We start from the raw sequence: 27,342 nt of genomic DNA on the forward strand, positions 1-27,342 counted from the left end.
ATCCTCTTGGTCAATCTTTCCTCACTCATTCTCTCCATGTGACCAAACCATTTCAAAACACCCTCTTCTGCTCTCTCAACCACGCTCTTTTTATTTCCACACATCTCTCTTACCCTTACGTTACTTACTCGATCAAACCACCTCACACCACACATTGTCCTCAAACATCTCATTTCCAGCACATCCATCCTCCTGCGCACAACTCTATCCATAGTCCACGCCTCACAACCATACAACATTGTTGGAACCACTATTCCTTCAAACATACCCATTTTTGCTTTCCGAGATAATGTTCTGGACTTCCACACATTCTTCAAGGCTCCCAGAATTTTCGCCCCCTCCCCCACCCTATGATTCACTTCCGCTTCCATCGTTCCATCCGCTGCCAGATCCACTCCCAGATATCTAAAACACTTCACTTCCTCCATTCAAACTCACCTCCCAATTGACTTGACCCTCAACCCTACTGTACCTAATAACCTTGCTCTTATTCACATTCACTCTTAACTTTCTTCTTTCACACACTTTACCAAACTCAGTCACCAGCTTCTGCACTTTCTCACATGAATCAGCCACCAGCGCTGTATCATCAGCGAACAACAACTGACTCACTTCCCAAGCTCTCTCATCCCCAACAGACTTCATACTTGCCCCTCTTTCCAAAACTCTTGCATTCACCTCCCTAACAACCCCATCCATAAACAAATTAAACAACCATGGAGACATCACACACCCCTGCCGCAAACCTACATTCACTAAGAACCAATCACTTTCCTCTCTTCCTACACGTACACATGCCTTACATCCTCGATAAAAAGTTTTCACTGCTTCTAACAACTTGCCTCCCGCACCATATATTCTTAATACCTTCCACAGAGCATCTCTATCAACTCTATCATATGCCTTCTCCAGATCCATAAATGCTACATACAAATCCATTTGCTTTTCTAAGTATTTCTCACATACATTCTTCAAAGCAAACACCTGATCCACACATCCTCTACCACTTCTGAAACCACACTGCTCTTCCCCAATCTGATGCTCTGTACATGCCTTCACCCTCTCAATCAATACCCTCCCATATAATTTGCCAGGAATACTCAACACACTTATACCTCTGTAATTTGAGCACTCACTCTTATCCCCTTTGCCTTTGTACAATGGCACTATGCATGCATTCCGCCAATCCTCAGGCACCTCACCATGATTCATACATACATTAAATAACCTTACCAACCAGTCAACAATACAGTCACCCCCTTTTTTAATAAATTCCACTGCAATACCATCCAAACCTGCTGCCTTGCCGGCTTTCATCTTCCGCAAAGCTTTTACTACCTCTTCTCTGTTTACCAACTCATTTTCCCTAACCCTCACACTTTGCACACCACCTCGACCAAAACACCCTATATCTGCCACTCTATCATCAAACACATTCAACAAACCTTCAAAATACTCACTCCATCTCCTTCTCACATCACCACTACTTGTTATCACCTCCCCATTTGCACCCTTCACTGAAGTTCCCATTTGCTCCCTTGTCTTACGCACTTTATTTACCTCCTTCCAGAACATCTTTTTATTCTCCCTAAAATTTAATGATACTCTCTCACCCCAACTCTCATTTGCCCTTTTTTTCACCTCTTGCACCTTTCTCTTGACCTCCTGTCTCTTTCTTTTATACGTCTCCCACTCAATTTCAATGGAACAATGGAAGTAAGGGGAGTGGGGGAGGAATGGGATGTATTTAGGGAATCAGTGATGGATTGCACAAAAGATGCTTGTGGCATGAGAAGAGTGGGAGGTGGGTTGATTAGAAAGGGTAGTGAGTGGTGGGATGAAGAAGTAAGAATATTAGTGAAAGAGAAGAGAGAGGCATTTGGACGATTTTTGCAGGGAAAAAATGAAATTGAGTGGGAGACGTATAAAAGAAAGTATAATACATAAGTATAAAAAAAATAAGAATAGGAATATGGGCAAAAGCGTTTTGACTAGATATAATAGTATGAAGATCAAAGGAAGGCGTGACTGCAATATGAACACACACTCCATATGTGAAAATGTGTTTGTTCATATTGCTGTCACATCTTCCTTGATCTTCATGCTATTATGTCCAAACAAAAAAGTTTTGCCCAGATTGCTACCACATCTCCTTCCTTTGATCTTCATATCATTAACTCTGGTCAGTGAGTCTCTCTCCAAGGAAGAAATTTTTGTGTGAGATGTGATTGTAATAATTCAGTATTTTGAACACTTCTGTCAGGTTACTTTGGAATCTTCTCCATCTTTTTTGTCAAAATAAATTACCTCCCACATAAGTAAATGCACAAACTATAAATACCTTTAAATATGGGATAGACAAATACTCCACTGCCATTTCTTATCAGCAAGGAAACCATAGTCTCATTAATTATGAATGCTATTTTTCAGAATCCATCCACAAAGATGTCATCAAACTAACAAGGAACTTTTTCCAGTCCATACTTTCCTGCAAAATTTCCATGCCAGTATCTTACCACCATACTGCATGGCATTTTTTTCACATCTTTTTATTGCCAGCAATTGAGCTGGAAGGAGAGGTGTGTTGGGAGAAGCCATCTGCTTTGCTACCCTGTTTCTACCACTATACTTAGTTTTCTTTTTTATAGATAACCTTCTTGTGAATCAACATTTTTCCTGTTATCTGTCCTTACCATGTACTCCTATGTAATTGCCCTACATTCTCCCCACAAAGACACACACACAACCACTACTCTTTATGCCCTTTGGTCCCTCCCTGTGGACACAACCACTACTCTTTATCCCTTTTGGTCCCTCCTTGTGGACAAGGCTGGTTTCCTGATCACTGAGGATCCCTATAGATGATAAGTTACTCTGGGGCAGGAAAGTAAGGTATGGTGGTGTGGTATGTGTAATAAAGTTCAATAGATCTTCTTATACTGTGTTAAAGTCCAAACTGTCTAATAATATTCTTCTACTCTATGTACGTACTTCATAAAATCTTGCATAGTGACTGCATTATAAAATATATTCATCAAAATAATCTTTCAAATAAAGTAATTTTTACCAACCCAATTTTTATTGTAATTCCAACTCTGATGCGTGGCTTATTGCATTCAACATCCTGAGTGACCTTAAAGCTGTTCCTTTGCTCTTCATACGCATCAGCAATACCATTTAGTAGTCCATGTAGTTCCTGGCAAGCAAAGTAAAAACTTACATATATGACTTCAATATTCTGTTACATCTCTGAACATGAATTCAATTTATACAATAGTATTATATTCAACTATAAAACACTTTTTGAACGATATGTAGCCAATTATTTCAGCTGCCCTTAGTAAACAGTAGAAGCACCAAACACATAAGTAAACAGACTCTCCTTCCTTTTACAACAGTAAGAATATGCAGACATTTAGCTTTTTCAGTGACTTCTTTGTCCGCAACTGCAATACAGGCTTCATCATTCAGTCTCAATTTCTAAGTTACCCTTAAGAAATGGATATTTCCCATTTATCTACCCTTAAACTTGCTGTTTATAGTCAGGAGGAGGAACAAAGCTCCTTATCTTCATAATGAAAACCTGGTGTCTCACAGAGCTGTTGGCATTATCAAGCTGTTTTGTATTTCAAGAAATTGCCTGTGATTTACAACAGTAAAATACTGATGAGTATTAAAGTGCTGCAAGATAGCAAGTTGTATGAAGTGACTGGAGTCACCCTACCTGTGAGCCATGGGACATCACCCAACTAACCACTTAAATTAGGAAGCCACATCCCTCCAAGGGGAGTAACTCCTTCTAGAGATGAATAAACCTTATACGATGCTTCCTTCAACAGGAAGGAGGGTGCAATTATCAGATTAAAGGAGGAGGACCAAGGAAGAAAAACAACCTCCCAGACCACAGTGGAAACATATGAAGGGCAACATCAATGAAACATCTCATGAAAAAATGTTTTGAAATTTGATAAATTTTTTTCTCTTACAAGGAAGGGACCTATCATTGAATATGGAGGTTTAGACCTCCTAACTTCTATCAGTCTGGTGGGGAACACTGCTGTTCTCCACTTGTCATAGTCCTTTCAAACAAAACAGCAGCTGCTGACTTGTTCCAGACCTACTTTCAGTCAAACAGAGACTGCCACAAAGATGGCATCAATGAGTGAATGGCTTTCATCCAAAGAATTGTTTGCAAGGAATTGTTTGCAAGTCAAGGGCGTCAACACAAAAGCAATCACAGGTGTTTTTTTGAGAAAAGGAAAGGGGAAGGTAAATAAGACGGGCAGCTGGAGGGATGTCTGATCACTATCTTGTGGAGGCAAAGGTGAAGATTTGTAGAGGCTTTCAGAAAAGAAGAGAAAATGTTGGAGAGAAGAGAGTGGTGATAGTAAGCTTGAAAAGGAGACTTGTGTGAGAAAGGATGAGGAGAAACTGGGTGTAGAATGGCAAAAGGTGAGAGCAAATGATGTGAAGGGAGTGGGTGAGGAATGGGATGTATTTAGGGAAGCAGTGATGGCTTGCAGAAAAGATGTATGTGTCATGAGAAAGGGGGCAAATGGGCAGATTAGAAAAGGCAGTGAGTGGTGGGATGAAGAGTAAAATTGTTAATGAAAAAAAAAAGAGGTGTTTGGATGAAAGAGACAAGAGATCAAGAGAAAGGTGCAAAAGCTGAAAAAGATGGCAAATGATAGTTGGGGTGAGAGAGTATCAATAAATTTTAGGGAGAATAAAGATGTTTTGAAAGGAGGTAAATAACATGCATAAGACAAGGAAACAAATGGGAACGTCGGTGAAGGGAGCAAGTGGAGAAATTATAACAGATAGTGATGGAGTGATAAGGAGATGGAGCGAGTATTTTGAAGGTTTGCTGAATGTGTCTGATGATAGAGTGGCAGATATAGGGTGTTTTGGTCGGGGAGATGTATGAAATGAGAGGGACACAGAGAATGGTTTAGTAAAGAAAGATGAGAAGGTGAAAGCTTTGTGGAAGATGAAAGCCGGCAAGGTGGTAGGTTTGGATGATACTGCAGTGGAATATAATAAAAAAGAGGTAACTGTGTTGTTGATTGATTGGAATGGATATTCAATATTGGCAGAATGCATGCATAGTGCCATTGTACAAAGGCAAAGGGGATAAAGGTGAGTGTTCAAACTACAGAGGCATAAGTTTGTTGAATATTCCTGGAAAATTATAAAGGAGGGTATTGATTAAGAGGGTGAAGGCATGTACAGGTCATCAGACTGGGGAAGAGCAGTGTGATTTCAGAAGTGGTAGAGGATGTGTGGATCAGGTGTTTGCATTGAAGAATGAGAAATACTTAGAAAAACAAATGGATTTATATGTAGCATCTATGGAACTGGAGAAGGCATATGATAGTTAATAGAGATGCTTCGTGGAAGGTCTTAAGAGTATATGGTGTGGGAGATAAGTTGCTAGAATTTTTACCAAGGATGTAAGGCATGTGTACGAGTAGGAAGAAAGGAGTGATTGGTTCCCACTGAATGTCGGTATTGCTCCACACATCAACATCTAAAAGTCTCTCTTTTACTCGCCTATCAATTAACAGATAGTCCAATAATGCCTTTTGACCATCTCTCCTACTCACATACATATACTTATGTATATCTCTCTTTTTAAACCAAGTATTCCCAATCACCAGTCTTTTTTCAGCACACAAACCCACAAGCTCTTCACCATTTCCATTTACAACACTGAACACCCTATGTACACCAACTATATCATCAACTGCCATATAACTCACCTGTGCATCTAAATCACCCATCACTGTAACCCAGTCTCGTGCATCAAAGCTGCTAATACATCCACTCAATTGCTCCTAAAAAACTTAAGATCTTTCTTCTCATGACTAGGAGCACAGGCACCAATATCACCCATCTCTCTCCATCCACTTTCAGTTTTACCCACAACAATCTAGAATTTACTTTCTTACACTCTATAATATACTCCTACAACTCCTGCTTCAGGAGTATTGCTATTCCTTCCTTAGATCTTGTCCTCTCACCAACCCCTGACGTTACTCCAAAGATTTTCCTAAACCACTCTTACCCTTTACCCTTGAACTTCATTTCACTCAGAGCCAGAACATCTAGATTTCTTTCCTCAAACATACTATTATCTCTCCTTTCTTCTCATCTGGTCACATTCACACACATTCAGACACCCTAATTTGAGCCTTCAAGGAGGATGAGTACAACCTGCTTGACTCCTTCCTCTGTCTCCCATTTTAGAAATTTAAATATGGGGGGGGGGGGTGTTCCAGCTCCCTGCTGCTGCCCCCTTTGAAGAATGTATGTGAGAAATACTTAGAAAAACAGACGGATTTCTATGTAGCATTAAAGGACCTGGAGAAGGAATATGATAGTGTTAAAAGAGATGCTTTGTGGAAGGTTTTAAGAGTATAAGGTGTGGAAGGTAAGTTGTTAGAAGCAGTGAAAAGCTTTTGCTATGGATGTAAGGCATGTGTACGAGTAAGAAGAGAGGAGAGTGATTGGTTCCCAGTGAATGTCGGTTTACTGCAGGGGTGTGTGATGTCCTGATGGTTGTTTAATTTCTTTGTGGATGGGCTGGTTCGGGAGGTAAATGCAAGAGTTTTGGAGAAAGGGGTGACTATGCAATCTGCTATGGATGAGAGGGCCTGGGAAGTGAGTCAGTTGTTATTCACTAATGATACAGCTCTGGTTGCTGATTCAGGTGAGAAACTGCAGAGGTTGGTAAATGAGTTCAGTAAAGCGTGTGAAAGGAGAAAGTTGAGAGTAAATGTGAATAAGAGCAAGGTTATTCGGTTCAGTAGGGTTGAGGGACAAGTTAATTGGGATGTAAGTTTGAAAGGAAACAAATTGTTGGAAGTGAAGTGTTTTAGATATCTGGGAGTGAACTTAGAGGTGGATGGAACCATGCAAGTGCAATTGAGTCAGTGTGGGGGAGGGGGCCAAGAGTGTGGGAGTGATGAAGAATGTGTGGAGGAAGAAAACGTTATCTCGGACAGCAAAAGTGGGTATGTTTGAAGAAATAGTATTTCTAACAATGTTATATGGTTATGAGCCATGGGCTATAGATAGGGCTGTACAGAGGAGGGTGGATGTGTTGGAAATGAAATGTTTCAGGACAATATGTGGTGTGAGGTGGTTTCATCGAGTAAGTAATGAAAGGGTAAGAGAAACGTGTGGTAATAAAAAGAGTATGGTTGAGAGAGCAGAAAAGGGTGTATTGAAATGATCTGGACATATGGAGGGAATGGGAAGATTGACAGAGAGGACATAAGTGTCAGAGGTGGAGGTAATGAGGAGAAGCGGGAGACTAAATTGGAGGTGGAAGGATGGAGTGAAAAAGATTTTGGGTGATCGGGGCCTCAACATAGAGGAGGGTGAAAGGCGTGCAAGGAATAGAGTGAATTGGAACGATGTGCTATACCGGGGTCTATGTGCTGTCAATTGACTGAACCAGGGCATGTGAAGCGTCTGGGGTAAACCATGGAAAGTTTTGTGGGGCCTGGATGTGGAAAGGGAGCCATGGTTTCAGTACATTACACATGACAAGTACAGACTAAGTGTGAATGAATATGACCTTTTTGTCTTTTCTTAGCACTACCTCACACATGCAGGGGAGGGGGGGGTACTATTTCATGTGTGGTGGGGTGGTGACAGGAATGGATGAAGGCAGCAAGTATGAATATGTACATGTGTGTATATGAATATGTCTGTGTATGTATATGTATGTATACGTTAAAATGTACAAGTATGTACATTTGCGGGAGTGGGCATTTTTGTAGATACATATGTATGTGGGTGGGTTGGGCCATTCTTTCATCAACACGGGAGACAGCAACCAAGTATAATATAAAATAAATAAATGAATTATTTTTCTATTTCATTATACTTAGTCGCTGTCTCCCAACTTAGCGAAGTAGCACAAGGGAACAGACGAAAGAAAAGCCCAATCCACCCATATACACATAAATATACATAAACGCCCACACACGCAAATATACATACCTATACATTTAAAGGTCTACATACATATACATACACAGACACATACATATATACACATGTACATATTCATACTTGCTGCCTTCATCCATTCCCGTTGCCACCCCGCCACACATGAAACAGCATTGCCTTCCCCCATGCCCACACGAGGTAGTGCTACGGAAAGACGACAAAGGCCACTTCCGTTCACAATCAGTCTCTAACTGTCATGTGTAACAAACCGAAATCATAGCTCCCTTTCCACATCCAGGCCCCACAGACCTTTCCATGGTTTACCCCAGAAGTTTCACATGCCCTGGTTTAATCCACTGACAGCATGTTTACACAGGTATACCATATCGTTTCAATTCACTCTATTCCTTGCATGCCTTTCACCCTCCTGTATGTTCAGGCCCCAATCACCCAAAATCTTTTTCATTCCATCCTTCCACCTCCAATTTGGTCTCCCACTTCTCCTCGTTCCCTCCACCTCTGACACATATATCCTCTTTGTCAATCTTCCCACTTCTCCTCGTTCCCTCCACCTCTGACACATATATCCTCTTTGTCAATCTTTCCTCACTCATTCTTTCCATGTGACCAAACCATTCTAATACAACCTCTTCTGCTCTTTCAACCACACTCTTATTACCACACATCTCTCTTACCCTTTCATTACTTACTCGGTCGAACCACCTCACACCACATATTATCTTCAAACATTTCATTTCCAACACATCCACCCTCCTCCACATAACCCAATCTAAAGCTCATGCCTTGCAACCATATAACATTGTTGGAACCACTATTCCTTCAAACATACCCATTTTTCTTCTCCGAGATAACGTTCTTACTTTCCACACATTCTTCAACGCTCCCAGAACTTTTGCCCCCTCCCCCACCCTATGACTCACTTCTGCTTCCATGGTTCCATACACTGCCAAATCCACTCCAAGATATCTAAAACACTTCACTTCCTCCATCTTTTCTTCATTCAAACTTACCTCCCAATTAATCTATCCCTCAACCAACTGAACCTAATAAGCTTGCTCTTATTCACATTAACTCTCAACTTTCTTATTTTACACACTTTACCAAACTCAGTCACCAGCTTCAGCAGTTTCTTACCCAAATCAGCCACCAGTGCAGTATCATTAGCAAACAACAACTGACCCATTTCCCAAGCCCTCTCATCCACAACAGATTTCAAACTTGCCCCTTTCTCCAAAACTCTTCCATTCACCTCCTTAACAACCCCATCCATAAAAAAATTAAACAACCATGGAGACATCACCCACCCCTGCCGCAAACCAACATTCTCTGGGAACCAATCAGTTTCATCTCTTCCTACTCGTACACATGCCTTACAACCTTCATAAAAACTTTTCACTGATTCTAGAAACTTACCTCCCGCACCATATTCTCTTAATATTTTCCACAATTCATCTCTATCAACTCTATATGCCTTCTCCAGATCCATGAATGCTACATACAAATCCATCTGTTTTTGAAGTATTTTTCACATATATTCTTCAAAGCAAACACCTGATCTACACATGTTCTACCACTTCTGAAACCACACTGCTCTTCCAAAATCTGATGCTCCGTAAATGCCTTCACCCTCTCAATCAATACCCTCCCATATAATTTCCCAGGAATACTCAACAAACATGTACCTCTGTAATTTGAACACTCACCTTTATCCCCTTTGCCTTTGCACAATGGCACTATGCATGCATTCCATAAATCCTCAGGCACTTCACCATGAACCATATATACACTGTATATCCCTACCAACAACAACACAGGCATCCCGTTTTTAAAATATTCCACTGCAATCCCACCTAATCTTGATGCCTTACCAGCTTTCATCTTCTGCAATGCTTTCACTACCTCTTCTCTCTTTACCAAATCATTCTCCCTGACCCTCTCACTTCGCACACCACCTCAACCAAAACACCCAATATCTGCCACTCTATCATCAAACACATTCAACAAACCTTCAAAGTACTCACTCAGATTGGGGTGTCTAAATGTGTGTGGATGTAACCAAGATGAGAAAAAAGGAAAGATAGGTAGTATGTTTGAGGAAACAAACCTGGACGTTTTGGCTCTGAGTGAAACGAAGCTCCTGAAACAGGAGTGGTGGGAGTATGTGATAGGGTGTAAGAAAGTAAACTCTAGATTGATATAGGTAAAATTGAAAGTGGATGGAGAGAGATGGGTGATTATTGGTGCATATGCACCTGGGCATGAGAAGAAAGTTCATGAGAGGCAAGTGTTTTGGGAGCAGCTGAGTGACTGTGTTAGTAGTTTTGATGCATGACACCGGGCTATCGTGATGGGTGATTTGAATGCAAAGGTGAGTAATGTGGCAGCTGAGGGATTAATTGGTGTACATGGGATGTCCAATGTTGTAAATGGAAATGGTGAAGAGCTTGTAGATTTATGAGCTGAAAAAGGACTGGTGATTGGGAATACCTGGTTTAAAAAGAGAGATATACATAAGCATACGTATGTAAGTAGAAGAGATGGCCAGAGAGTGTTATTGGATTATGTGTTAATTGATAGGCGTGCAAAAGAGACTTTTGGATCTTAATGTGCTGAGAGGTGCAACTAGAAAAATGTCAGATCATCATCTTGTAGAGGCGAAGGTAAATATTTGTAGAGGTTTTCAGAAAAGAAGAGAGAGGGTTGGAGTGAAAAGAGTGGTGAGAGTAAGGAGCTTGGGAAGGAGACTTGTGTGAGGAAGTACCAGGAGAGACTGAGTATAGAATGAAAAAGGTGAGAACAATGGAAGTAAGGGGAGTGGGGGGTTGGAATGGGATGTATTTAGGGAAGCAGTGATGGCTTGTGCAAAAGATGCTTGTGGCATGAGAAGCATGGGAGGTGGGCAGATTAGAAAGGGTAGAGAGTGGTGGGTTGAAGAAGTAAGATTATTAGCGAAAGAGGAGAGAGAGGCATTTGGACGATTTTTGCAGGGAAATAATGCAAATGACTGGGAGATGTATAAAAGAAAGAGGCAGGAGGTCAAGAGAAAGGTGCAAGAGGTGAAAAAGAGGGCAAATGAGAGTTGGGATGAGAGAGTATCATTAAATTTCAGGGAGAATAAAAAGATGTTTGGGAAGGAGGTAAATAAAGTGCATAAGACAAAGGAATCAATGGGAATTCAGTGAAGGGGGATAATGGGAAGGTGATAACAAGTAGTGGTTATGTGAAAAGGAGACGGAGTGAGTATTTTGAAGGCTTGTTGAATGTGTTTGATGATAGGGCGTTTTGGTCGAGGTGGCATGCAAAGTGAGAGGGTTAGGAAAAATGATTTGGTAAACTGGGAAGAGGTAGCAAAAGCTTTGTGGAATATGAAAGCTGGCAAGGCAGCGGGTTTGGATGGTATTGCAATGGAATTTATTAAAAAAGAGGGTGACTGTATTGTTGACTGGTTGGTAAGGTTATTTAATGTATGTATGACTCATGGTGAGGTGCCTGAGGATTGGCGGAATGCTTCCATAGTGCCATTGTACAAAGGCAAATGGGATAAAAGTGAGTGCTCAAATTACAGAGGTATAAGTTTGTTGAGTATTCCTGGGAAATTATATGGGAGGGTATTGATTGAGAGGGTGAAGGCATGTACAGAGCATCACATTGGGGAGGAGCAGTGTGGTTTCAGAAGGGGTAGAGGATGTGTGGATCAGGTGTTTGCTTTGAAGAATGTATGTGAGAAATACTTAGAAAAGCAAATGGATTTGTATGTAGCATTTATGGATCTGGAGAAGGCATATGATAGAGTTGATAGAGATGCTCTGTGGAAGGTGTTAAGAATATATGGTGTGGGAGGCAAGTTGTTACAAGCAGTGAAAATTTTTCATTTAGGGTGTAAGGCATGTGTATGTGTAGGAAGAGAGGAAAGTGATTGGTTCTCAGTGAATGTAGGTTTGCGGCAGGGGTGTGTGATGTCTCCATGGTTGTTTAATTTGTTTATGGATGGGGTTGTTAGGGAGGTGAATGCACGAGTTTTGGAAAGAGGAGCAAGTATGCATTCTGTTGTGGATGAGAGAGCTTGGGAAGTGAGTCAGCTGTTGTTCGCTGATGATACAGCGCTGGTGGCTGATTCATGTGAGAAACTGCAGAAGCTGGTGACTGAGTTTGGTAAATTTTGTGAAAGAAGAAAGCTGACAGTAAATGTGAATAAGAGAAAGGTTATTAGGTACAGTAGGGTTGAGGGACAAGTCAATTGGAAGGTAAGTTTGAATGGAGAAAAACTGGAGAAAGTGAAGTGTTTTAGATATCTGGGAGTGGATTTGGCAGCGGATGGAACCATGGGAGCAGAAGTGAATCATAGGGTAAGGGAGGGGGCGAAAGTTCTGGGAGCATTGAAGAATGTGTGGAAGTCGAGAACACTATCTCAGAAAGAAAAAATGGGTATGCTTGAAGGAATAGTGGTTCCAACAATGTTATATGGTTGCGAGGCGTGGGCTATGGAGAGAGTTGTGCGGAGGAGGGTGGATGTGCTGGAAATGAGATGTTTGAGGACAATATGTGGTGTGAGGTGGTTTGATCGAGTAAGTAATGTAAGGGTAAGAGAGATGTGTGGAAATAAAAGGAGCGTGGTTGAGAGAGCAGAAGAGGGTGTTTTGAAATGGTTTGGGCACATGGAGAGAATGAGTGAGGAAAGATTGACCAAGAGGATATATGTGTCGGAGGTGGAGGGAACGAGGAGAAGAGGGAGACCAAATTGGAAGTGGAAAGATGGAGTGAAAAAGATTTTGTGTGATCGGGGCCTGAACATGCAGGAGGGTGAAAGGAGGGCAAAGAATAGAGTGAATTGGAGCGATGTGGTATACCGGGGTTGACGTGCTGTCAGTGGATTGAATCCAGGCATGTGTATGGGGGTGGGTTGGGCCATTTCTTTCGTCTGTTTCCTTGCGCTACCTCGCAAACGCGGGAGACAGCGACAAAGCAAAAAAAAAAAAAAAAAAAAAAAAAATATATATATATATATATATATATATATATATATATATATATATATATATTTTATTTATTATACTCTGTCACTGTCTCCCGCGTTAGCAAGGTAGCACAAGGAAACAGACAAAAGAATGGCCTAACCCACCCACATACACATGTATATACATACAAGTCCACACATGCACATATACATACCTATACATCTCAACGTATACATACATATACACTCAGACATATACATATATATACATGTACATAATTCATAGTCTGCCCTTATTCGTTCCCATCGCTACCCCGCCACACATGAGATGAAAACCCACTCCCCCGCATGAGCACAAGGTAGCACTAGGAAAAGACATCAAAGGCCACATTCGTTCACACTCAGTCTCTAGCTGTCATATAATAATGCACTGAAACCACAGCTCCCTTTCCACATCCAGGACCCACAAAACTTTCCATGGTTTACCCCAGACGCTTCACATGCCCTGGTTCAATCCATTGACAGCATGTTGACCCTGGTATACCACATCGTTCCAATTCACACTATTCCTTGCATGCCTCTCACCCTCCTGCATGTTCAGGCTCCGATCACTCAAAATCTTTTTCACTCCATCTTTCCACCTCCAAATTGGTGTCCCACTTCTCATTCCCTCCATTTCTGACACATATATCCTTTGTGTCAATCTTTCCTCGCTCATTCTCTCCATGTGAACAAACCATTTTAAAACACCCTATTCTGCTCTCTCAACCACACTCTTTTTACTACCACACATCTCTCTTACCCTTTCATTACTTACTTGATCAAACCCTCACACCACATATTGTCCTCAAACATCTAATTTCCAGCACATCCACCCTCCTCCGCGCAACTCCATCTATAGCCCACGCCTCACAACCATATAACATTGTTGGAACCACTATTCCTTCAAACATACCCATTTTTGCTTTCCAAGATAACATTCTCGATTTCCACATAATTTTCAAAGCTCCCAGAACTTTCGCCCCCCCACCCTATGATTAACTTCCGCTTCCATGGCTCCATCCGCTGCCAAATCCACTCCCAGATATCTATAACACTTTACTTCCTCCAGTTTTTCTCCATTTAAACTTACCTCCCAATTCACTTGACCCTCAACCCTACTGTACCTAATAACCTTGCTCTTATTCACTTTTACTCTCAACTTTCTTCTTTCACACACTACAAAACTCAGTCACTAGCTTCTGCAGTTTCTCACATGAATCAGCCACCAGCGCTGTATCATCAGCGAAAATCAACTGATTCACTTCCCAAGCTCTCTCATCCACAACAGACTGCATACTTCCCCCTCTTTCCAAAACTCTTGCATTCACCTTCCTAACAACCCCATCCATAAACAAATTAAACAACCATGGTGACATCACGCACCCCTGCCGCAAACCAACATTAAATGAGAACCAATCACTCTCCTCTCTTCCTACACGTACACATGACTTACATCCTCGATAAAAACTTTTCACTGCTTCTAACAACTTGCCTCCCACACCATATATTCTAAATACCTTCCACAGAGCATCTCTATCAACTCTATCATAAGCCTTCTCCAGATACATTTTTCAAAGCATACACCTGATCCACACGTCCTCTACCACTTCTGAAACCACACTGCTCTTCCCCAATCTGATGCTCTGTACATGCCTTCACCCTCTCAATCAATACCCTCCCATATAATTTATCAGGAATACTCAACAAACTTATACCTCTGTAATTTGAGCACTCACTCTTATCCCCTTTGCCTTTGTACAATGGCACTATGCATGCATTCCGCCAATCCTCAGGCACCTCACCATGAATCATACATTAAATAACCTTACCAACCAGTCAACAATACAGTCACCCCCTTTTTTAATGAATTCCACTGCAATACCATCCAAACCCGCTGCCTTGCCAGCTTTCAGCTTCCGCAAAGCTTTTACTACCTCTTCTCTGTTTACCAAATCATTTTCCCTAACCCTCTCACTTTGCACACCACTTCGGCCAAAACACCCTATATTTGCCACTCTAACATCAAACACATTCAACAAACCTTCAAAATACTCACTCCATCTCCTTCTCACCTCACCACTACTTGTTATCACCTCCGCATTAGCTCCTTTCACTAAAGTTCCCATTTGTTCCCTTGTCTTATGCACTTTATTAACTCCTTCCAAAACATATTTTTATTCTCCCTAAAATTTAATGATACTCTCTCACCCCAACTCTCATTTGCCCTCTTTTTCACCTCATGCACCTTTCTCTTGACCTCCTGCCTCTTTCTTTTATACATCTCCCACTCATTTGCATTATTTCCCTGCAAAAATCATCCAAATGCCTCTCTCTTCTCTTTCACTAATAATCTTACTTCTTCATCCCACTACTCACTACCCTTTCTAATCTGCCCACCTCCCATGCTTCTCATGCCACAAGCATCTTTTGCGCAATCCATCACTGATTCCCTAAATACATCCCATTCCTCCCCCACTCCCCTTATGTCCTTTGTTCTCACCTTTTTCCATACTGTATTCAATCTCTCCTGGTACTTCCTCACACAAGTCTACTTCCCAAGCTCGCTCACTCTCACCACTCTCTTCAACCCAACATTCTCTCTTCTTTTCTGAACACCTCTACTAATCTTCATCTTCGCCTCCACAAGATAATGATCAGACATCCCTCCAGTTGCACCTCTCAGCACATTAACATCCAAAAGTCTCTCTTTCACGCGCCTATCAATTAACATGTAATCCAATAACGCTCTCTGGCCATCTCTCTTACTTACATACGTATACTTATGCATATTTAAACCAGGTTTTCCCAATCACCATTCATTTTTCAGCACATAAATCTACAAGCTCTTCACCATTTCCATTTACAACACTGAACACCCCATGTATACCAATTATTCCCTCAACTGCCACATTACTCACCTTTGCATTTACATCACCCATCACTATAACCTGGTCTCGTGCATCAAAACCACTAACACACTCATTCAGCTGCTCCCAAAACACTTGCCTCTCATGATCTTTCTTCTCATGCCCAGGTGCATATGCACCAATAATCACCCATCTTTCTCCATCAACTTTCAGTTTTACCCATATCAATCTAGAGTTTACTTTCTTACACTCTATCACATACTCCCACAACTCCTGTTTCAGGAGTAGTGCTACTCCTTCCCTTGCTCTTGTCCTCTCACTAACCCCTGACTTTACTCCCAAGACATTCCCAAACCATTCTTCCCCTTTACCCTTGAGCTTCATTTCACTCAGAGCCAAAACATCCAGGTTCCTTTCCTCAAACATACTACCTATCTCTCCTTTTTTCTCATCTTGGTTACATCCACACACATTTAGACACCCCAATCTGAGACTTCGAGGAGGATGAGCACTCCCCACGTGACTCCTTCTTCTGTTTCCCCTTTTAGAAAGTTAAAATACAAAGACGGGAGGGTTTCTAGCTCCCGTCCCCTTTAGTCGCCTTCTACAACACGTGAGGAATGCGTGGGAAGTATTCTTTCTCCCCTATCCCCAGGGATAAATAATAATATATATATTCTTATGACACTTAACCACCGTCTCCCACATTAGCAAGGAAGCACAAGGAAACAGACGAAGAATGGCCTAACCCATCCACATACATATCCATATACATAAACGCCCACACACGCACATATATATACATACAAATTTCAATGTATACATACACAGACATATACATTTATACGTATGTACATGTCCATACTTGCTGCTTTCATCATTCCCGTCATCACCTCGCCACACACAAAATAGCATCTACCACCCCCCTTTTCCTGTAATACTTTTGGTCAAGGAGTATAAAGATGTACCAGATGAAGAGATCAAGTCACCGTCCTTTCTTTTCCTGGCAGAATGCCTGACTCATATGAAGTACAGCTCTGCAGTGATTCCAAGCCGAAATGAAACTGGGGTTTGATTCTGGAGAGATGTTCAATACCTTTATTCCTTGGATGTAAAAAGCATCAGAGTAAAGGCAGTAAAACCATAATTATTGAAGATGCAAAATAAGACTCTGTCACAGCCATGAGGATCTATACTTTTAATTGAGCACAATTGGAAGCATTCCAGCCCAAAAAGCAGTAATGGTCCCAAGTCAGTATAAAAGTAGCACAAGGAATTCCAGTGAGCCCTTCCAAAATGCCAAATTTTGCATCACTCTAAAATGAAAAAAATTTAATATCAAAATGCTTCTCTAAACAGAAAAGACAATTTCAAATGAAATTACAGATGGGTCAGTAATTTTGATTATTATGCTTTAACTCATAAAGAAGCCAAGTGTGACATAAGGTAATTACCTTCCAGTGGTTGTGATTCATCCACTTAGCTGTTCGAGTGGGCCCTGTAGGGGTGTCAATCACACATCTTACTGGCCTTATCTCGACAACCAAGAGGTTTGATGGTTTTATCTGCAAACAAACAATATAATCAAGATGCTGCTCAGACATACTTGACCATCTATATTTGTATACTGCAGGCATGAATGAGTACATTGGAATAAAAACAATTCAAATTTATTTTACTTAGTCATTTGGCAACAGCAATCACTAAAATTATAGCATTGTTTTATCTAGTCTTTGTCTCCTATGTTAACGAGGTAGCGCAAGGAAACAGACAAAAGAGTGGCCCAACCCACCCACATACACATGTATATACATAAAACCCACAAACGCACATATACATTTCAACGTATACATACATATACCTACACAGATTCCTTTTGACAGCAAAGTCCCTAAAAGTCACACACGGCAATGTTTATCCTTTGACAGTTGTTATAAGTCTGGTTATTGACAACTGCTTACATTGGTTATTCATCCAGTAATAATCCTGTCTAGTTACAAAATGATATCATATCCAATGATTACATGTTACAAGGTCAGATGACTATCACATGAAAAAGTCAAAATTCATCTTCATTGTATATTAGAAACACTAAGAACCAAGTCACTACAAACTAAAGAGAAAAATAGTAAAATTTCAACTTCTCCATTCACGCAGACAATTCTAATGCATGAGAGACAAGCAACAATTAAGACTTCTACTTACACTGTTCCTTTTTACTTTGTATTAATATAACATCATCAAGGAATCAGGAAATGCAATTAATTCTAAAATGCAAAGATTCACTAAAATAGTCACATAAATTTAGAAAAGAAAAAAGAAAAATCAAATATACTTAGCCTTTGCCATTTCCTGCCACAACAAAACACCCTCAGGAACAAACAGAGAATGGCCTCATTTGCCCACATTCTCTCTCCAGCTGTCATGTATAATGAATCTAAAAAACAGTGCTTGTAATGTTGCTTTCTAGTACAATAACTCCATTAGCAAGACCTTAAATTATGCCAAACAGGTAAAACTGCAACAGAGAGGTGTTATTGGCACCAACATGCAGTACGCAGGGATGACAACAAAAATGCAATCATTAAACATTATGAAAACAATCACCCCATAGATCTTGAAAATCCCATTATCTTATACCCCTCTGCTGATTATGCCACATGGAACATCCCTGAATCTCTCTTAGTTACTAATACTAAGAAATTTAATGTGTCCTCAGGCATTATCAAAGCCCATCCTAGCATTACCAAAATCAGTACAAGAGAATTAACAAAACATGAAAAAAAGAAAGTTGTTGAAGACACACTCACCTATCCAAGTCAACCTCCACCAACTGACCCTCTTTAATCACTCTCCCTTACAAGGGTTACAACCACACAAAGCAGACAGTGCTTGGCCTAGAAAGGCTGGTGTTGGATGGTGGGAACCAAGTGTCATTCTGGGATTGTCTCCATGAAACATACATGTGCAACATGTACAGAAAAATTTACATGTTAAATAACACTGTATGAACTCCTACTAAAGTGCGATTTCACCTTCATTCTATCATCCCGGAAAAGGGGGGAGGGGTGCCATTTCATATGTGGTGGGATGGTAACGGAAATGGATGAAGACAAGTACGAATATGTACATGTGTATATATGTATATATCTGTGTATGTATACGGTGAAATGTATAGATATGTATATGTGTGTGTGTGGGCGTTTATGTAAATACATGTGCATGTGGGTGGGTTGGGCAATTCTTTCGTCTGTTTCCTTGTGCTACCACGCCAACATAAGACACAGCGACTAAGTAAAAATAATTTTTTTTCATACCATTCGCCATTTCCCGCATTAGCAAGGTAGCATTAAGAGAGGAGGACTGAGCCTTTGAGAGAAAATCCTCACTTAGCCCCTCTCTATGTATCTTCTTTTAGAAAATTAAAAATGAGAGGGGAGGATATCCAGCCCCCTTCTCCCTCCCATTTTAGTCGCCTTCTACGACACGCAGAGAATACGTGGGAAGTATTCTTTCTCCCCTATCCCCATGGATATATATATATTAAGAATACATGGTCTGGGAGGCAAGTTGTTAGAAGCAGTGAAAAGTTTTTATCAAGGATGTAAGATTTTTGAACGAGCAGGAAGAGAGGAATCTGACTAGTTCTCAGTGAATGTCGGATTGCGACAGGGGTGCGTGATGTCTCCATGGTTGTTTAATTTGTTTATGGATGGGGTTGTTAGGGAGGTGAATGCAAGAGTTTTGGAGAGAGGGGCAAATATGCAGTCTGTCGTGGATGAGAGAGCTTGGGAAGTGAGTCAGTTGTTGTTCGCTGATGATACAGCGCTGGAGTGAAAAAGATTTTGAGTTATTGGGGCCTGAACATTCAGGAGGGTGAAAGGCATGAAAGGAATAGAGTGAATTCGAATGATGTGGTATACCAGGGTCAACGTGCTGTAAATAAATTGAATCAGGGCATGTGAAGCACCTGGGGTAAACCATGGAAAGTTCTAAGGGGCCTGGATGTGGAAAGGGAGCTGTGGTTTCGATGAGTGTGAACAAATGTGGCCTTTTCCTAGCGCTACCTCGCGCACATGCAGGGGGAGGGGGTTATTATTTCATGTGTGGCGGGGTGGCGATGGGAATGAATAAAGGGAGACATTATGAATTATGTACATGTGTATATATGTATATGTCTGTGTGAGTATATATATGTATACGTTGAGATGTATGGGTATGTATATTTGCATGTGTGGACGTGTATGCATATACTTTGTATGTGGGTGGCTTGCGCCATTCTTTCATCTGTTTCCTTGCCCTACCTCGCTAACGCGGGAGACAGCGACAAAGTAAAATAAATAAATAATGAAAATGACTGGGAGATGTATAAAAGAAAGATGCAGGAGGTCAAGAGAAAGGTGCAAGAGGTGAAAAAGAGGGAAAATGAGAGTTGCGGTGAGAGACTATCATTAAACTTCAGGGAGAATAAAAAGATGTTTTGGAAGGAGGTAAATAAAGTGCGTAAGACAAGGGAACAAATGGGAACTTCAGAGAAGGGGGCTAATAGGGAGGTGATAACAAGTAGTGGTGATATGAGAAGGAGATGGAGTGAATATTTTGAAGGTTTGTTGAATGTGTTTGATGATAGAGCGGCAGATATAGGGTGTTTTGGTCAAGGTGCAGTGCAAAGTGAGAGGGTTAGTGAAAATGATTTGGTAAAAAGAGAAGAGGAAGTAAAAGCTTTGCGGAAGATGAAAGCCGGCAAGGCAGCAGGTTTCGATGGTATTGCAGTGGAATTTATCAAAAAAGGGGATGACTGTATTGTTGACTGGTTGGGAAGGTTATTCAATGTATGTATGACTCACGGTGAAGTGCCTGAGGACTGGCGGAATGCTTGCATAGTGCCATTGTACAAAGGCAAAGGGGATAAAAGTGAGTGCTCAAATTACAGAGGTATAACACTGTTGAGTATTCCTGGGAGGTATAACACTATTGAGTATTCCTGGGAAATTATATGGGAGGGTATTGATTGAGAGGGTGAAGGCATGTACAGAGCATCAGATTGGGGAAGAGCAGTGTGGTTTCCGAAGTGGTAGAGGATGTGTGGATTTGGTGTTTGCTTTGAAGAATGTATGTGAGAAATACTTAGGTCGTTTAATTTGTTTACGGATGGGGTTGTTAGGGAGGTGAATGCAAGGGTTTTGGAAAGAGGGGCAAGTATGCAGTCTGTTGGGGATGAGAGAACTTGGGAAGTGAGTCAGTTTTTGTTTGCTGATGATACAGCACTGGTGTCTCATTCATGTGAGAAAGTGCAGAAGCTGGTGACTGAGTTTGGTAAAGTGTGTGAAAGAAGAAAGCTGAGAGTAAATGTGAATAAGAGCACAGTTATTAGGTACAGTAGGGTTGAGGGACAAGTCAATTGGGAGATAAGTTTGAATGGAGAAAAACTGGAGGAAGTGAAGTGTTTTAGACATCTGGGAGTGGATTTGGCAGCAGATGGAACCATGGAAGCAGAAGTGAATCATAGGGTGGGGGAGGGGGCAAAAGTTCTGGAAGCGTTGAAAAACGTGTGGAAGTCGAGAACATTATCTCGGAAAGCAAAAATGGGTATGTTTGAAGGAATAGTGGTTCAAACAATGTTATATGGTTGTGAGGCGTGGGCTATAGATAGAGTTGTGTGGAGGAGGGTGGATGTGCTGGAAATGAGATGTTTGAGGACAATATGTGGTGTGAGGTGGTTTGATCGAGTAAGTAATAATAGGGTAAGAGAGATGTATGGTAATAAAAAGAGTGTGTTTGAGAAAGCAGAAGGTGTTTTGAAATGGTTTGGTCACATGGAGAGAATGAGTGAGGAAAGATTGACCAAAAGGATATATGTGTCAGAGGTGGAGGGAATGAGGAGAAGTGGGAGACCAAATTGGAGGTGGAAAGATGGAGTGAAAAAGATTTTGAGTGATCGGGCCTGAACATGCAGGAGGGTCAAAGGCGTGCAAGGAATAGAGTGAATTGGAACGATATGGTATAGCGGGGTCAACATGCTGTCAATGGATTGAACCATGGAATGTGAAGCATCTGGGGTAAACCACGGAAAGTTGTGTGGGGCCTGGATGTGAAAAGGGAGCTGTGGTTTCGGTGCATTATTACATGACAGCTAGAGACTGAGTGTGAGCGAATGTGACCTTTGTTGTCTTTCCCTAGCGCTACCTCGCGCACATGAGGGGGAAGGGGGTTGTTATTTCATGTGTGGCGGGGTGGCGATGGGAAAGAATAGAGGTAGACAGATGTATATACATGTGTATGTGGGTGGGTTGGGCCATTCTTTTGTCTGTTTCCTTGTGCTACCTCACTAACTCGGGAGACAGCGACAAAGCAAAATAAATAAATAAATATATATCATACTTTGTCACTGTCTCCCACATCAGTGAGGTAATGCATGGAAACACACGAAGTAATGGCCCAAACAACCCACATACACGTCCACATACTCATGTATACATACCTATACATTTCAACGTATACATATATATACATACACAGACATATACATATATACACATGTACATAATTCATACTTGCAGCCTTTATTCATTCCCGTTGCCACCCCACCACACATGAAATGACAACCAATCACTTTCCTCTCTTCCCACCCACATACATACCTTACATCCTCAATAAAAACTTTTCGCTGCTTCAAACAACTTGCCTCCCACACCATATATTCTTAATACCTTCCACAGACCATCTCTATCAACTCTATCATATGCCTCCTCCAGATCCATAAATGCTACACACAAATCCATTTCCTTTTCTAAGTATTTCTCACATACATTCTTCAGAGAAAAAACCTGATCCACACATCTTCTACCACTTCTGAAACCACACTACTCTTCCCCAATCTGATGCTCTGTTCATGCCTTCAACCTCTCAATCAATACCCTCCCATATAATTTTCCAGGGTTACTCAAAAAACTTATACCTCTGTAATTTGAGCACTCACTTTTATCCTCTTTGCCTTTGTACAATGGCACTATGCATGCATTCCGCCAATCCTCAGGCACTTCACCATGAGTCATACATATATTAAAAATCCTTACCAACCAGTCACCAACAGTCACACCTTTCTCCAATAAATTCCACTACAATACTATCCAAACCCGCTGCCTTGCCGGCTTTCATCTTCCGCAAAGCTTTTACTACCTCTTCTCCGTTTACCAAATCATTCTCCCTATCCCACTAACTTCGCACACTACCTCATCAAAAACACCCCATATCTGCCACTCTATCATCTAACACATTCAACAAACCTTCAAAATACTCAATCCACCTCCTTCTCACATCACCTCTACTTATTATCACTTCCCCATTAACCCCTTCACCGAAGTTCCCATTTGTCCTCTTATCTTATGAACTTTATTTACCTCCTTCCAAAACATCTTTTTATCCTCCCAAATATCTTATGACACTCCATCACCCCAACTCTCATTTGCCCTCTTTTTCACCTCTTGCACCTTTCTCTTGACCTCCTGCCTCTTTATTTTATACATCTCCCACTCATTTACACTATTTCCCTGCAAAACTCATTCAAAAGCCTCTCTCTTCTCTTTCACTAATAATCTTACTTCTTCATCCCACCACTCACTACCCTTTCTAATCTGCCCACCTCCCACACTTCTCATGCCACAAGCATCTTATTTGCAAGCCATCACTGCTTCCCTAAATACATCCCATTCTTCCCCCACTCCCCTTACGTCCGTTGCTCTCACCTTTTCCCATTCTGCACTTAGTCTCTTCTGGTACTTCCTCACACAAGTCTCTTCCCAAGCTCACTTACTCTCACCACTCTTTCATCCCATGCATATGCGGGGGGAGGGGGTTGTCATTGCATGTGTGACGGGGTGGCGACAGAAATGAATAAGAGCAGACTATGAATTATATATATATATATATATATATATATATTTTTTTTTTTTTTTTTTTTTTTTATACTTTGTCGCTGTCTCCCGCGTATTGCGAGGTAGCGCAAGGAAACAGACGAAAGAAATGGCCCAACCCCCCCCATACACATGTACATACACACGTCCACACACACAAATATACATACCTACACAGCTTTCCATGGTTTACCCCGGACGCTTCACATGCCTTGATTCAATCCACTGACAGCACGTCAACCCCTGTATACCACATCGCTCCAATTCACTCTATTCCTTGCCCTCCTTTCACCCTCCTGCATGTTCAGGCCCCGATCACACAAAATCTTTTTCACTCCATCTTTCCACCTCCAATTTGGTCTCCCTCTTCTCCTCGTTCCCTCCACCTCCGACACATATATCCTCTTGGTCAATCTTTCCTCACTCATTCTCTCCATGTGCCCAAACCATTTTAAAACACTCTCTTCTGCTCTCTCAACCACGCTCTTTTTATTTCCACACCGCTCTCTTACCCTTACGTTACTTACTCGATCAAACCACCTCACACCACACATTGTCCTCAAACATCTCATTTCCAGCACATCCATCCTCCTGCGCACAACTCTATCCATAGCCCACGCCTCGCAACCATACAACATTGTTGGAACTACTATTCCTTCAAACATACCCATTTTTGCTTTCCGGGATAATGTTCTCGACTTCCACACATTTTTCAAGGCTCCCAAAATTTTCGCCCCCTCCCCCACCCTATGATCCACTTCCGCTTCCATGGTTCCATCCGCTGACAGATCCACTCCCAGATATCTAAAACACTTCACTTCCTCCAGTTTTTCACCATTCAAACTCACCTCCCAATTGACTTGACCCTCAGCCCTACTGTACCTAATAACCTTGCTCTTATTCACATTTACTCTTAACTTTCTTCTTCCACACACTTTACCAAACTCCGTCACCAGCTTCTGCAGTTTCTCACATGAATCCGCCACCAGCGCTGTATCATCAGCGAACAACACATATATATATATATATGTGTGTGTATATATGTAAATGTCTGTGTATGTATATATATGTATACGTTGATATATATAGGTATGTATATGTGTGTGTGTGTGTGTGGACGAGTATGTATATACATGTAAATGTGGGTGGGTTGGGCCATTCTTTGGTCTGTTTTCTTAAGCTACCTCGCTAACGCGGGAGGCAGCAACAAAGTATAATAATAAATATATATATATATATATATATATATATATATATATATATATATATATATATATATATATATATAAAACTTGAACTGGCATAAATAATAGTGATACTGTTTATGTTAATGAACATTTACTAAAACAAATTGAATAAAGTATAGCCTATTTCTATAAAACACTAGAAGGTGCACTCATGCAAGCAAGCATTTGCCACATAAATATTACTTACTCTCCTTCAGCCCCCTCAGGAAGGCTGGGGTGATGAGTGGAAGGGAAAAAAGGTCAGTTGTGTTAAGAATGAGATGAATAGTCAGAGAACAGCATTAACTTCATACTCCAATAAGGTTTGACTAGAAAGCAGATATTTCATTTGGTAGTTTATGGAAAATAATTCAAGCGGATGAGATGTGAGAATTTATGTGGCCATCTGAAACACCTTAATCTCAAATTTCATAGGGTGGCAGTTGCCAGACAGACATTCGTGGCTGCAGTCACCTTCATAACACACAGAATTACACCACAAATCAAGTACATTTTCTGGTTCCATAGTGTTAGAGTTGCTCCAGATGCATTCATGGTTACTGTAGAATGGTCCAGGAAGTGCAGACTTATCAGAAAAAGGTTAAAAAGAGAGATAAAAGTCGGGAGCTCTAGCGCCGGGGCAGCCGTCGAGCAGCGCCACCAGTGTGAGAAGAAAGATCATGAGAGACGAGGAGGTGACAGAAGAGGAGTCTACAGGAGACCTATAGTCAGAAAAGGAGTCTACAGGAGACCTACAGTTAGAAGAGGAGTCTACAGGAGACCGACAGTCAGAAGAGGATCTTCCGTCGGTAATTGGCGTTTAGTAACTGCCTACACGAAGTAAATACGATGAAGATGATGACTGTGATGCTACTACGTTTGTGAATCGGGAACCATTGCAACACAAACCTCGCCAGGTGGTAGAGTTTCCCGCAGTGTATCGAGACAGACTTCCCCAGAACTTTTTTAAAGGGGAAGTAAATGTTTATAGTTGTGTTACTGGAGTGATAGTTTTCATACATGGTGTTTTGACAAGAAAATAGTGAAATTGGAGAAAAATGTAGCTTAGACATTGAAGCTTATTGATACAGTGGTTAAATTGATGAGAACTGCTATTGACGTTTGTGTAAATAAGTTATACATTTCCTTTTTCCATAGCCAGAGGTTGAACCATTATGTGACATTCATTTGTTCATTCATTTCAAGCTAGAAGTTTCAATTTTCTAAATTGTTTCTTACATTTTTCATATGTATATATATGTATGTGTGTGTGTGTGTATATGTGCGTATGTATGTGTATGTGTGTGTATGTGTATATGTATATATATATGTATGTTATCCCTGGGGATAGGGGTGAAAGAATACTTCCCACGTATTCCTCGCGTGTCGTAGAAAGCGACTAGAGGGGACGGGAGCGGGGGGCCAGAAATCCTCCCCTCCATGTATTAACTTTCTAAAATGGGAAACAGAAGAAGGAGTCACGCGGGGAGTGCTCATCCTCCTCGAAGGCTCAGAGTGGGGTGCCTAAATGTGTGTGGATGTAACCAAGATGTGAAAAAAGGAGAGATAGGTAGTATGTTTGAGGAAAGGAACCTGGATGTTTTGGCTCTGAGTGAAACGAAGCTCAAGGGTAAAGGGGAAGAGTGGTTTGGGAATGTCTGGGGAGTAAAGTCAGGGGTTAGTGAGAGGGCAAGGGAAGGAGTAGCAATACTCCTGAAACAGGAGTTGTGGGAGTATGTGATAGAATGTAAGAAAGTAAATTCTCGATTAATATGGATAAAACTGAAAGTTGATGGAGAGAGGTGGGTGATTATTGGTGCATATGCACCTGGGCATGAGAAGAAAGATCATGAGAGGCAAGTGTTTTGGGAGCAGCTGAATGAGTGTGTTAGTGGTTTTGATGCACGAGACCGGGTTATAGTGATGGGTGATTTGAATGCAAAGGTGAGTAATGTGGCAGTTGAGGGAATAATTGGTATGCATGGGGTGTTCAGTGTTGTAAATGGAAATGGTGAAGAGCTTGTAGATTTATGTGCTGAAAAGGGACTGATGATTGGGAATACCTGGTTTAAAAAGCGAGATATACATAAGTATACTTATGTAAGTAGGAGAGATGGCCAGAGAGCGTTATTGGATTACGTGTTAATTGACAGGCGTGCGAAAGAGAGACTTTTGGATGTTAATGTGCTGAGAGGTGCAACTGGAGGGATGTCTGGTCATTATCTTGTGGAGGCTAAGGTGAAGATTTGTATGGGTTTTCAGAAAAGAAGAGTGAATGTTGGGGTGAAGAGGGTGGTGAGAGTAAGTGAGCTTGGGAAGGAGACCTGTGTGAGGAAGTACCAGGAGAGACTGAGTAC

The 27,342-nt window shown here is 41.2% G+C and overlaps 1 protein-coding gene across 4 annotated transcripts in view; it reads right to left on the reverse strand.

Moving 5' to 3' along the window:
* LOC139753851 (uncharacterized) overlaps positions 1–27,342 on the reverse strand; it is a 153,085-nt gene that overhangs the window by 115,627 nt on the left and 10,116 nt on the right. For 3 of the 4 annotated variants that reach the window (XM_071670788.1, XM_071670786.1, XM_071670787.1), the window contains exons 2-3: positions 17,301–17,411; positions 3,072–3,196 (exon numbers count right to left, since the gene is read on the reverse strand). In XM_071670788.1, coding sequence (XP_071526889.1) covers positions 3,072–3,196; positions 17,301–17,411 — 236 coding nt within the window. Of the gene's footprint in view, positions 1–3,071; positions 3,197–17,300; positions 17,412–27,342 lie in introns of those variants that run through there. The other variant, XM_071670789.1, reaches the window with a different exon arrangement.

Source organism: Panulirus ornatus, chromosome 15 (assembly GCF_036320965.1).
Source record: "Panulirus ornatus isolate Po-2019 chromosome 15, ASM3632096v1, whole genome shotgun sequence".
In the NCBI taxonomy this organism is placed as follows: Eukaryota; Metazoa; Arthropoda; class Malacostraca; order Decapoda; family Palinuridae; genus Panulirus; species Panulirus ornatus.